Raw genomic sequence first — 14,019 nt, 5'->3', positions numbered from 1 at the left:
CAAAATATTCCTTCCATTCCTCTGCAATATCCCCAGTGTGGACTAATATTTCTCCAACTCCTGCGGAGAATAACATGGGAAATGTTCTACCTACACTATTGTAATTGTTGAATGGTTTGTCAGAACATCTTTTTTGAGGCTTTCCAAAGTGTTTGACCATTCCCTTAGGAAATTACACCCCCCTATATGGAGCCTTCACTTCAGTCACAGCTGTAGCTGCAACCTTTTTTTGTGACCGTACCTCTTAGTCTGAGTGGAGGTGTCTCAAACAAACATTACATGGAGGGCCTCTTTCTTCAAATTGACTCCATCCCTTAATGAAGGTGTCAACCAATGGGTCCTAGAATTGATGCCATGACAAGTAACAACTATCTTCTGGCTACAGCTCCTTGCTGCTGCTTTCAGTACTGATGCCTTAAACACAATCCATTTTGAGTCTATGCCTGTCCCATCGCTGTAGAGCTCTTCTGGAACTGGGAAGTGGATCACTGTACATTTGGCTCTTCAGGGTTAATTCAGACTATTCATATGAGGCAGCTCACCACCAAGGGCTAATCAGTTGATAGCTTGGCACCTCTCATTCCCTGATTGTTCAGAATATAAGACATCAGATGAAATGGCTACAATATATAGTTGATCACTCCCAATTGGTTCAGGAAACTTTGGTATACTTGTCTCATGTTTGGTATGGGCAATTCATGTCTAGCACAGAAATGCATGTTAATTTACTTCTTGATTAAGATCAGGCAAGGCATTCATCTAATCATGGTCCTTCAGGTATCTGTTCTATTCTCTCCACAAGCATTAAAGTTTCTATGTGGGGCTACAGAGTACCCTTTTGAGGACTGAATCCAGTGTCTTCAGAGATGTGTTTTTCTTCATACATACAACTGTCCAAGGTTTTCTCTCTGCAACTCAAAATTGATGTGACCCTTTTGTCCACTGGAACAAACTTGAAATGTATGGCACATGACTGTCAGCTTGTGAATACCCTCCTAACTTTCCAAAGTCGTCTCCTGTGGGACAAACTCTTACATAGAAGAGTTGCAGATTTCTGGTTTGTTGGTGAATCCTGTGTGGAGATATTATTCAAAATAAATCTAGTTGAGGTTTTTCACACACACCCCCCCCCCCCCCATATAAGTTCTGGTCCTTCCTCACCAAGAGCCAGTGTCCACTCCACCTCACCTTGCTCCTTGTCTTTGAGGGTGTTGAGCTCACATGGTGGCCTGGTCACCAGCTGTTGACCACAGAATGCCACTTTCAGTCCTGTCCTGGGTGAGGTTCTCTTTGGTTTCATTTGAATATTCATGAAAGTCAAATGATGGATTGTTCTTTGTCTGACTTCTCCCCTTAGACCAATCTGAAAGACACCATACCTCTAAGGCTATGTCCACATTACTACATTTTCATTTAAAATCTGACATTAGTCTTCATTTTTGCCTTTTGTCCTCACTACACAGCATTTTAACCCCTGAAAATGTAGTTTCACTCTGTTCACTCCATAGCTGTATACCTCTGAAAATGCCAGCTTGACTTTGCAATGTGGATGGACAAAAACACACTTTTAAAAAACGCAGACTCTAATTGAGGCCTGATTTGTTTCTCCTCATTACGTAGCCCTTCCATGACTGGATCCTGCTCATTACAGCTCCTCATTCCTTGATTGGTCACCCAAGAGATTCCAGCTTAGCAGACAAAGGAGTTGCTTCTCATGATTCTTGTTGCTTTGCTTAACTGTATGCATGTAAATTGCATTTTGCACAGTTTGAATGCTGTATACATGCAGAAAATGCAAATAATTTACCCAATGCTATAGTTTTATGATAAATCCCATAGGTTGTGCCATTCACGTCCCTTCAAGGATTTTTCACACTGAGGTAAATGTTCAATGCCACAAGCACATGTGGACAGCTCTGAACTATTTATAGAGGTCAGAAGATGTTTGGTTATTTGGCAGGCCTCTCCTAGAATGGTTCAAGTCCTCACCTAGGTGAAAGTCTTAACTGTGCCTGTTAAAGAAAGAGAGTATCATTTCTCCCAAGTTTTAATGAAAACAAACATAGAAAACACTATAAATAATGTCTACAGAACTGTACAAGTGAGGAGTTGTTTTTGTCAACAAACGTGAGAAAAAAGCTGTGTTACAAAAAATCACTGTATAGTGGAAGTAATGAACAACCTTTCATTATTAGAGCAACATCACAAACAAATTAAATAAACAGTTCTTCCATTTACAGTACCGGTGTGCTCAGACTAGGCAAAGCAGGGCGTACGGTTTGGTGTCAGCTAAGGAGCTGTGCTTCACAAGCAGACAGCACTCGTTCTTAGTAAAAGACTTAGAGTTCTGCATTCAGGACATTCAAAATGCCTACAATGAGGCGAGACACTGCTGGGGCTGGGCACCAAGAAACAGCAGGATCTTCCCTGCCTTTAAGCTTCAGTGCAACTGCACTCATGGCAAGGCCTTTTCATTTTCATTGACAGCACTTAAACTTGCTTTCTTTTGACACTGGACAACCCTCCTGTACCTGCCAATGAGATCCAAAAAGTTATGTTTTGTATTAAATAAACAGGAGTTATACACTTTATCATGGCTAAGACAGTGTATTGTCATTGGATCTTGTGAGGCTGATCAGGACAAGATAAAATGGATTTGTACTTTGTAGATTGCAACAGAAAAGTGCAACATCACTTCATATGCTTTGAGGGGCATTAACTTGCTTACAATTTCAAGATCAGACACAAAAATAGCAAATGTGTGGATGAAGAACAGAGACAAGTAGCACACCCTTCTTGTGCCCTAAACAGTCATTTGCTCCAAGATAAGTACATAAAAGATGGCAATACCTTGTCTTTCAGTAGTCTTCAGTGGATGGGATTACTTTTACACCAGGAGGTGGCATAAAGTCATTGCTTAACCTTTTAAAATCCACCTCATTTATGTCCATGTCTGCTACTTTGATTTAACTGGCTACAACTTCATCATCCTTCACTCAATATTCATGTTCTACCCTCAAACTAAAGGTTTGACTTTTTCCTTTCAGAATTTTTATACCTGGAGAATTGGTTACATTGTAGCATTTGATAAGGTGCCATATGAGAGGTTGGGCATCAAACTAAAAGAAGTGGGAGTTCAGGGTGATGTTTTTAGATGGGTGCAGAATTGGGTCAGACACAGGAAGCAGAGGGTGATGGTGTGAAGAACCTCATCAGAATTGGCGGATGGTGTTCCACAAGGGTCAGTGCTAGGGCCGCTGCTATTTTTAATATATATATATATATTAGATAGGAATATAAGTAAAAAGCTGGTTAAGTTTGCAGATGATACCAATACAGGTGGATTAGCAGACAATCTGGAATCCGTTAAATCATTATACAGAGAGACTTGATCAGCATACAGGCTTTGGGCAGATTTATGGCTGATGAAGTTTAATGTTGGTAAATGTAAAGTATTACAAATAGGAAGTAAAAATGTTAGGTTTGAATACACAATGGGTGGTCGGAAAATCAAGAGTACACCTTTTGAGAAGGATTTAGGAGACGTAGTGGACTCTAAGCTATTGACTTCCCAGCGGTGTTCAGAAGCCAGTAAGAAGGCTAACAGAATGTTAGGTTATACAGCACGATGTGTGGAGTACAAGTCCAAGGGATTTATGCTCAAGCTTTATAATGCACTGGTGAGGCCTCATCTTGAGTACTGTGTGTAGTTTTGGTCTCCAGGCTACAAAAAGGACACAGCGGCACTAGAAAAGGTCCAGAGAAGAGCGACAAGGCTGATTCCAGGGCTACAGGAGATGAATTATGAGGAAAGATTAAAAGCAAAAGAAGATTTAGAGGTGACATAATTGTGTTTAAATTTAAAAATGGAATTAGTACAGTGGATCGAGACTTATTTTAAAATGAGTTCATCAAGAACACTGGGGCACAGTTGGAAACTTGCTATGAGTAAATTTCGCACAAACACGAGGAAGTTTTTCTTTACACAGAGACCCATAGACACTTGGAATAAGCTACCAAGTAGTGTGGTAGACAGTAGGACTTTAGGGAGTTTCAAAAATTGACTTATTTTAGAAGAACTAAGTGGATAGGACTGGCGTGCTTTCTTGGGCTGAATGGCCTGTTCTCCTCAACATTGTTTTATTGTTCTAATGTTGCAACAGAATAAGTTGCCAAAATTCAATAATGTTTTTATCAGAAAATGCAATTTGAATGTTATTCCCATTTGCACTGCTGCTGGACTAAGCTTCCAAAACACTACAAAGAAGCCAAAGAAAGTATCAGGAACCGTTAGAGATACAACTTGTAGATATTTCATAACAATTGTATCTCTAATTTTTTACTGTTTTGAAGCAGTGTAAAGAACAGGATTATTATTATTATTAAATCTCCGCTTTTACTGTTTTCAAGTAAGTATCCATAGCATACATATCCATTATTGAAGACCTATGGCATATGTATCATTTTGAAGGGCAGATCTTACTCTGTCAGAATGTACAAACAGTTAGTAAAGAAATTATATATGCATCCAAATCACAACATTAATAGTTGCAAGATTCAAAAACATCTTTACAAAAAAATATAGAAAGTGGAAAACATAGAAAGTGAATTTGTTATCATTTGAAAGATAACACAGCACTCTCATTTAACAGACAATAGTTTGTTCATCAAATTGTATGCAATTCAATCAGGACAACTGAGAAAGCCATGGGGAGGGCTGGGGGCAGGTGTTGCTGTGACACAGCAATTCAGCCATCTTTGAGCAAAAAAAGAAAAACATTGCAACAAGGTAAACAGGTCTGCATTACGGCATTTGAATGGCAAAACACTGCACTTTCACTATAACACTGCGGATACAGTTTTAAAGATAATTTGCATTATTGTTCGGTTCCTCAGGTAGGACCAAAATAATAGGGCTGAGTTTAAAGGGTTAAGGTGGGCTGATTCACACCTTACTCCATACCAGCATTTTCCTTTCCTATGAGCACCAGTAGTTAAGGTATGCGTACTGTCAGCCCAGATCACATTAACAACCCTTATGTATAACAACACTATATCCATTCACACCTCCAAGGGGGACACTCCCTGATTTTCTACATTAAATTGTGAGCTCAGACTTTTGTGAGGACACCACTAGCCCACCCATTATTCAGCATGCACAACAAGGAATCTGGCAGTTTTTTGTTTTCACTTCCGGCGCTGGGTAAAGTAATTATTACTTGTGGACTTCCGTGATCTGAATCATACAAATAATGGAAGTTTACTGAAATGTTGATTCACATGTGACTAGGTTAACCTAGGGTTATATTTTACATTCTTTTTATAGAAGATAAAAGGTTCCATAATCTTTACTGAAACATGAATGCACGGTCTTTAAAAAGTTGCTGATGTGAGTGATATGGACAGGACTAAAATTACTGAGGTTCTCCAGCAATAGTTACTTTACTCCACAATGTGGTGTAAAACTAATCCCATCTGAATAAGGCTTTTGACATATCTTGCTCTAGCTCTTAAATCTGCCACTTGTTTAAGAATTCAAACTTGTTCTTTCTATTTGCTTGCATCTTCCTGAGTTTAGAGCTGTCATCCCATTGTGTTCTTTCTGTGCAACACTAAAGTCACTTCAGGATAAAAACTCTAGTTTGTTTAAGAGTCACTGAGCAAATGGTGAAAGTGACAGCAGGGTGTGAAGGTAAAGACTAAAGATCATTAGCCAGATATAATGTCTGAAAAATATATACAGTAGATTAGAAAACAGCTCATATTAATGTGTCCAGGTCCCCATCAGGGCACTGTTGGCTCAATAAACAAGAAATAGAACCTGCATCATCCTGTTCACAGATTATTATGAAATTCTTACTTGAATTTCTGACCAACATACAACATGTCAGCACAATTTGGTGCAGTGATTAGCAAAAATCTTTTAAAATTCATAACTCCATTTTATTTAATAGGAAACACCAACCAGTTTATTACTGGATCTTTTTGTTATTTCTCTAGATTCTGATTGGTTCCTGCCTCAGGAATAGGCTCTGGCTTCTTTAAACCTAAACTGGATACAGGGCTATGTGAGATTTCAATAAAAATGAAGATTAAATGTGATCTGTAAGTATTATTAGTAATTCAGATACTTTTGAAAACTTACAAAAGATCTAAATACTCATTGAAGACATTACATTTAGCAGCCTCCGTGCCTTATATATCAGTGGACAATTGTGTTTCATGCTACCACTGTTTTTTCTTCTGTGCTTATACTTATACTTGCCAACAGCTTGGCTGAATAGATTTAATCTGTCATACAACGAGAAGTCAGGGAATTTCTTGTACAGCGACTGAATTTCGCTCACATAGTTATGTGAAAAACTATGTGCATTCCATGAAATGTTTTTTCTTTTTTTTAAATATGTGGACATATCAAGGTTTGATCTTAAATAATATTTATAAAAAGGTGACACAATATAACAAACATCATACATTTTGGAATCCACTGCATAATTTGAATAAACATAAAAGCAATTTTCATATGCATATTTATCACTACCTCAAATACCTAAAATTAGAACACCATTAGAGAGGATCTTGTCTGGCCCTATCTTATTTAAACCTTAGATATTTGGTTTGGTTGGCTTTTTGCTGCTGAAGTGTGTTATCACCATGCCTATATCAAAAGAGCTCTCTGAAGCCTTCAGAAAGAAGGCAATAGTTGCTTATGAATCTGGGAAGGGATTTAAACAGATCTCCAACAAATGTAAATTAACTATTCCACTGCCAGGAAGATCATGTAAAACTGTAGAACATTGCAAACAACTGACAGCTTATCCAGACCAGGCCACCCCAGCAAATTCAGCCCTAGATCAGAATGCAAGACACCGAAAGAAGTCTCCAAGAACCCCAGAATTTCAGCATGGGGGATTACAGGTTGCTCATGCCACTGTTGATATCAAAGTGCACTAGTCCATTATTAGGAATAGGCTGCACAAATTAGATCTACATGGGAAGTATGCTCAACAGAAAGTGGACCTTGCAACATAACAATGACCCTAAACCCATACAGTATTTGTTCATTTTTGTTGAATAAATAACTGCAAAGTCAAATTTTCATTTTTTCAATTACATCACATTTACCTAAAAAAAGTGTTGAAATAAAGATCAAATCTTGGTATGTCTACATTAAAAAAAATCATCCTATACACTTATTCAAATTGACCCATAAAAGTAGCACATATCTGTAAATTTTGATCACATTTCATAAACCAAAACCACACTTCGTACCATTAATGTTAAAGTTATGCTGAGATGTCTCTCACCACAGTTAAGATATATGTTAATCAATCATTGACTGTGACTTGGAATGTACAAGCAAAACATACTACTAAGGGTTTAGGTAGACAGCACAATAGAGGAGAATTAATTCAGAAAGTATTTTGAACTTGGCGACTGCAGCTGTTGCATGTCTTCGCCTTAAGAATGTCAGATTACATGACTAAAACTCTGTAACGGATGACAGATTATGCACCTGCCTCATGACTTCTCAGCAAAGTTTTACATTTTTAAAGTATCACAAGCTTGCTTTATTTTGACACCAGATTAACATGTTGCCCAAGAGAAACCATATATGTACGAAGGTTTTACGGGTAAGGCAAGTTCAGCTTGCATTTGTCATTCTGCTGTAGCACAACAAACATAACAGTGGAGAAACAAGCCTCACTTGTTTTCACAGTCTAAAACAACTGCTCTCCTTCATTCCTTGCAGTAGCAAGGAGCGCTCATTGGTTGTCAACTCTCTCTTACATAGACACACCCCTATGACTTAAAAGTGCCAAACTGCTATGACTAGTGACTGGAGATGTCACACTACACCAATGATAGCCATTAGCGTGTGCCGCGACTGTCCATAATCGTCTAAGATTATGTAAATGAGGGCTACAGGACGTTTTGTGTAGTGCAATACCAAAGGTTTGCGTTTTATCATGAAAACATAAAACCTCTTTGTCTCGGAGTCCCAACATTTACATGTCAGCAGTTTGGTTTACAGCAGACTTATTAACTGTACATTTGACTGAAACATTTGCATACAAAACCCCAGATTTCATGTATCACTCTTCATTTCTATAGTTGCATATCATTTGGACTGTCCTCAAAAGTCAATTATGAGTGTAAGTTTATTGGCCATTGTATCTGTCAGTGAATTTTTTTTTTTTTTTTTAAAAAGGGCTGCTAAATCAGGTACCCTGGCTCAAGATACCTGATTACCGGCTGAAAGCTTTAGCAATTAACCCTCACTGCTTAAAATGATGTCTTGTTCTATCAGTTTAAGTGCCCTCAGTGTGATTTCTTATGACTAACAGTTATCAATTTTCCTAAGAAGTGTTGCTGATGGTAGAACACTGCTTTTCCCAACCGTTGTGGTGTTGCAACCCAGTTTTTCAAATGCCAGTGTGTTTGTGACACATGGCAGGGTGTGGGTGTCCACCTCCATGAATTTAGTGTGATCATCTAAGCAGGGGAAGAGGGATGGTCCCCCTCAGTGAATTGAGCGCAACCATCAAAGCGGGAGTCGGTCCCGCTCAATCATCAGAGCGTTAGATGAATCAAGCTAAATCGTCAACCTCTTTGATGAATTGAGCAAGATTGTCAGAGCATGGGATGGGGAAGTTTTCCAGGATTGGTTGTGATCTGCGATCCTGCTGCTGTGAATTGAGCATGATCATTGGACCACAGGGTTTTGATGGCGAGGCTTATTTTAATCCAGGGTTGATTGTGGCCGATCTATACATGGCATACAGATTGAGAAATGCTGTGGTAGGTTTGTATGTGGTGATACATGGTAGAAATGCTGCTTTCTGTATTTCAGCACAGTATTGCAGAGGCTGCAGTAAACTTTCTCTTTCTAGATGTAAACCAATCTGACAAGATGCTTAAATATTGCCCTTATCTAACTCACGGGTATCAAACTCCAGACCTGGAGGGCCGCAGTGGCTGCAGGTTTTCTTTCTAACCCTTTTCCTAATCAGTGTCCAGTTTTCACTGCTAATTAACTTATTTTCCCTCTATTTTAATAGTCCTGTTTTTAAGGATTAAGTCTTCTGAATTGATTCTTTTCTTCATTAAATGACAGCCAAACAAAAATGAGACATGAAACGAGCCAACAGATGAACAGCTAAATTGGGGCTTCAAACTCCAACCAGTTCCTTAACAAGAAGCTGATTCTTGCTGTTAATTACACCCCTTATTCAATTACATGGCTTGATGCTGCTCTCATTCTGCCACAGCAGACATTTCCAAAACTGTTGATATTCTGTTTTTTTTTCTAAGAACTCCGTCAAAATGTTTTGGTAACCTGAGAGATCAACCTTACTGAGACCTTCATCTTTATTTTCAGATTTTATTTGATGGGAACAGGTGAGCTGGTCATGTCCTGCTTGTTTTATGTCTCATTACTGTCTGGCTGTTAATTAAGGAAAAAACAACTAAGGGGCCTGAGTCATGCTAAATAAAACTGAGGCTAAAGAAGTTAATTAACATCAAAAACTGGTCACTAATTAAGAAGATGGTTAGAAAGGAAACCTGCAGCCACTTTGGCCCTCCAGGACTAGAGTTCAACACTGAACACCATGTCTCAAAGCAAGACTACATTGGACACGGGAATGAAGCAAGGCAGATACATTTCCCAATACAAATGTAACCATGTAATTAATTAGAATGTTTGATTAATGAACATTTAAAGTTTAAACCAAACAATGGCTAACCATTAAAATCCCTAACTTGAAGTGCAGCGTACACAGCACTCTTTAAAGCACTGTCATCTAAGTATTTTTTTTTCTGATGTCTAGCAGTGTCAAATGATATAAAATCATTCTTTGCTACAGTGCTTGACTAGCATGTGACATTATTAATGGTGATTGTAACCCACTCATACTCAGCATTCACCTCAGGGTGAAGCACTTAATGTCCTATAGACACCCTGTAGTTTTAGGAAGAGGTGTGTTGTGTAAAAGAGGTGCAAGTTCAAGTGTTGTCACTGATCACTTATTTGTGGGGGGTTGTTGGCATACCTTCTATTGTCAAGGCTTTGTAAATCCTTGCCTTAACCAAATTGTTCCCTGTCCAGCACACCAAAATGACCCAAGTGCTTGTTGGCTGACTGAAAGGAATTCATGATTGTGTCAACCTGTGGCAGCTGGTGCTATCAAGCTGGTATAGTCCACAAAAATGTCTAAATCTGTGTTACAGTTAAACGAACTAAGTTCTTCACATGGTATGTCTCTAAAATATCACTGCCTTTATAAAAGGTCAAAATAAAGTATGAATATTAGCTGGCTGGTTCCTTTTATATCTAAACTGGCATCTCAAGTGTTCCACAATGGGGAAGAGCATCTTCACAACTTTATTTTTATCCCACAGGCCACATATGCACATCTATAACTGTTCCTATCAGCTTAATTGGGTTAACAATCAGGGGTGCATTTGGACAATACTGAGCTATGGTACACCATTCGAGGAGCACTATATCTGGGTATTGCCTCAAAGTCACCACAACCAAAGGCCTTGTTACAACCAGCTGTTAAGTTTTCAATTAATTGTGTTTTAATGTTTATTTAGCTGTAAACCTTGATAAAGAGTGGGGAATCTTCCATCCACCATATGGGCAGTTTTTTTTTACGTGCCATTTTCATTATCAATCTTGCCTCTTTTTGGTGGCAGACCCTCACTATGCACTTTACGGATGTGTCGGTAGAGGTCTCCAGACTGTGTATAGCTGCGGTAACAGTAGCGACACTCATAAGGCCTCTCACGGGTATGCACAATAGCATGTCGCCGTAAAGTGTAGGCGCATGAAAAGGTCTTGCCACAAGTGCGGCACGTGGGAACATCTTCCACGTAAGAACCCAAGGAGTCATGAATGTCATGGAAGTAAATTTGCTCACTGGAGGCCAAAATATGCTGTTGGGAGTTGCTGAGGAGGCTAGGAAAAGAAACAGTAGCTGCTGCTGTACCAGAATTTCCACAAGTAGGTGACTGAGTTATGGTGGAAGTGTGTGTCTGAGAATGGGAAAAGCTGATAGGGTCATGGTGGTGGGGTAGAAAGTGATGCGGTTGAGAAGGGTGAGGGGTTAAACTGTCCTCACTATTTCCCACTCCACTCCTACCACCATCACCTCCAACTCCAGAATCCAGCCCACCAAGACTCAGGTTCTCTCCATTGCCACTGCTTTGTCCAATTTCTGATCGACAGCCTTGAAATATGCTCTCCATGCTCTCTTCCATGTCCTCCAACTCCTCATCAGAAATGATGATAGCTTCAACTTTGACTTTTACCATGTCTCTCTCTTGACTGTCAATACTTTCTTCATCTTCATCATCTTCCTCTTTTTCCTCCTCTTCCAGTCTCTCCTCAGAGAGTCTGTCATTTGCTAAAGCCATGACAGTGTGATGAGGTCGATGATCTGAACATCTCTGCTGCTGGATTCCAGCTCCTCTCTGAATGAAGGTGGAGGGCTCTTGGGATTTACATTGATGCTGGTGCTGTATGGAAGTAGTGCTTGGAACACTTTGACTGCTGTGCGGAAATGGTGGTATCTGAGAGACACTGAGGGAAGAAGGAGAGAGGTTGGCAGAAGCTTGTGCCTGGTTTTGAATACACTGCTGATGTTGCACAATTTCAGTTGAGCTGCAAGGACTGGCCAATGTGGATTCTGTTTGTGCTTGAGGTGTTGCAGGTTGTGCACAAGTCTGAGACCGAGCACTTGCACAGATGGGGAAGCAGGATGGGTGTTCATTCAAGACTTGTACTCGAGCAGGTGGAAGAACAGCATCCATCCCTGGCTGTGTTGTATCTGCCATGTCTGAACAAGACAGTCCTGAAACCTGGAGTTCTCTAGTACCAACGGGAGACCCAAGTCCTCTGGCTGAAGAGTTTTTAATTTCACAGGGCCCCAAAATTCGTCTACCTTCTTTTTCATCTTCAGAACAATGGTTTACCTCCAGAACAGGTGCCCTGCCATCAACTGCAGGCATTTTTCCATTTGTCAGCCTAGGAGTGCAAGGATGTGTGCCTTCTCCTACACCATTTACAACATTAACTTCTCTGTCAACAAAAGAGTCATCCTCTTTACGTGTGCTGTCTGCCTCTGCCAGCCCCCGTCCTTGCAGCTTGCGTTTGCAAACACGTACAATGTCATTCATATGTAGATAGCTGGCAGCAGCTAATATATCTTCTGCTGGGGTATTGGTCAGCAGCAATTTGCCATCATACATGAAGTCAAGCAAGAGTCCAAAGGCAGAAGGAGTAACAATCTCACTATTGATTCGCACTACATCACGCTTGTCTAGCTGTTCAGTGTAGAACATGTGGAAGAAAGTGCTGCAGGAAGCAAGGACTGCTCGGTGGGCAAGATATTTATTGGAGCCAACGAGTATAGTGCAGTCACACAGGAATCCTTGCTGCCTCTGTTCCCGTAGGCTTTCTAGAAGCTGACGGCTATGGTTGGGGAACTCCATGATTAAAAGTACTCCTTGTCTTAAACTTAGAGAGCGGTGAGGGAGAAGGCATCACACTGAAAAGGAAAACACAGTATATAGTTAGCAACAATTTGTTATAACCTATTACATTCACAAGGCTTAGAGCATGCACCAGTTTATTGAACAACTAACACCATGAAGCAAAAGGGCAGCTAGGTAAAAATATGGACACTTGATGCCCAATGTAACTCCAATAGTTATACTTATCCCTGCAGAATAAAAGCATTGATAGAAATTAGTGGAGTGGGACACAGCATTTAATAAAGCACACTCAAGAGTCCTGAATTAAGAAAGACCCATCTGAAAATGGGTTATATCAATCTTCTGGATGTATACTGTATATATTTAAATCTCTGACTGTATTAGAAAATAGTTAGATGAATGGATTTTATTAATAGATATACTTAAGTACATGCCTGATGACAGATACACTTAAAAAGTGAATAACAGTATTAACTCTGGGGGCCACATGAGGTTTGCTGACAATTATAAAAAAATTTGCAACAGGCCTGACTCATGAATGGTAAATAGGTTATTGTATTGCTTACTTAAATGTATGGCAGAATATTGTGATCATATTGTGTTTTGACCAACAATCATGTTTGTAACCCACCTCTTAAAAAGTGACCAATTTTCTTTAACTCAGTTGCTTAGACTTTTTTTTTATTAAAAGTTGACCTGAAGATAATTTTGAGCTTACAAGAAAATAACATACAAAGATACAATTGTACACCCAGCTTTTATTAAACATGTCGTGTAACAAACTCAACATACTATAAAATGCCCTATCAGAACAAATGACTTTCAGAAACAGGGTATTGAAACACATGGAAATTAAAAAAGAAACCATTTATGTAGAAGCTAAAGCTAACTCTAACTTCCTTATTAAACATAGTCCAGGAAACAATTTAAATAGACTTTTAGTAATGCATCTTAGAAGAATTAAACAATTTCCAGTTTAACTGTTTGGGAATAAAATAAAACTGTTTTCATAATCAGATAAGACTTTAACTGTGCAGTCTGAAAATTACTTCATTTGTTCTGACTTACACTGCAGAGACTGGAATTTGGGAGGAGATGTTAATTGTATGTTCATTTCATGGTGGGGTTATGAACCCATGGATTGAAGTTTGATCCAGAGATGCAAAACATGATACAGTAGGCATTAATACCAAACCTTCTCTTGGTTATTATTCATCCATCATCAAAAACACCTAATTCAGTTCAGGATTATGGCACCTGTAGACTATTCTGACAGCAATAGAACAATTCCTTTACTAGAATCTGTTTGAGACACCAGTCAACTGTAGAGTATACTCATGCACACACCCCTACTTAAACACATAATTTAAAGCTGCTAATTAATCTAACCATTACATCATTGACATTGACATTTAGTACTCAGGAAAAAACCCACTCAGGACTGTGGGACTGTGAAGCAGCAACACAAAGCACTGCACCATCATGAGGCCTCTACACTATTCAAATATTTACTGA

The 14,019-nt window shown here is 39.2% G+C and overlaps 1 protein-coding gene across 2 annotated transcripts in view; it reads right to left on the bottom strand.

Annotated features, from left to right (window-relative positions):
* Positions 1-2,031: 2,031 nt before the first annotated feature.
* zbtb3 (zinc finger and BTB domain containing 3) overlaps positions 2,032-14,019 on the bottom strand; it is a 24,024-nt gene continuing 12,036 nt past the window's right edge. For both annotated transcript variants that reach the window (XM_028809693.2, XM_028809684.2), the window contains exon 2: positions 2,032-12,557. In XM_028809693.2, the coding sequence (XP_028665526.1) occupies positions 10,660-12,501 (1,842 nt within the window). In that variant the 5' untranslated portion in view covers positions 12,502-12,557 and the 3' untranslated portion in view covers positions 2,032-10,659. The remainder of the gene's footprint in view (positions 12,558-14,019) is intronic.

Source organism: Erpetoichthys calabaricus, chromosome 1 (assembly GCF_900747795.2).
Source record: "Erpetoichthys calabaricus chromosome 1, fErpCal1.3, whole genome shotgun sequence".
NCBI lineage: Eukaryota > Metazoa > Chordata > Cladistia > Polypteriformes > Polypteridae > Erpetoichthys > Erpetoichthys calabaricus.
This window is presented reverse-complemented; position numbering and strand designations above follow the sequence as displayed.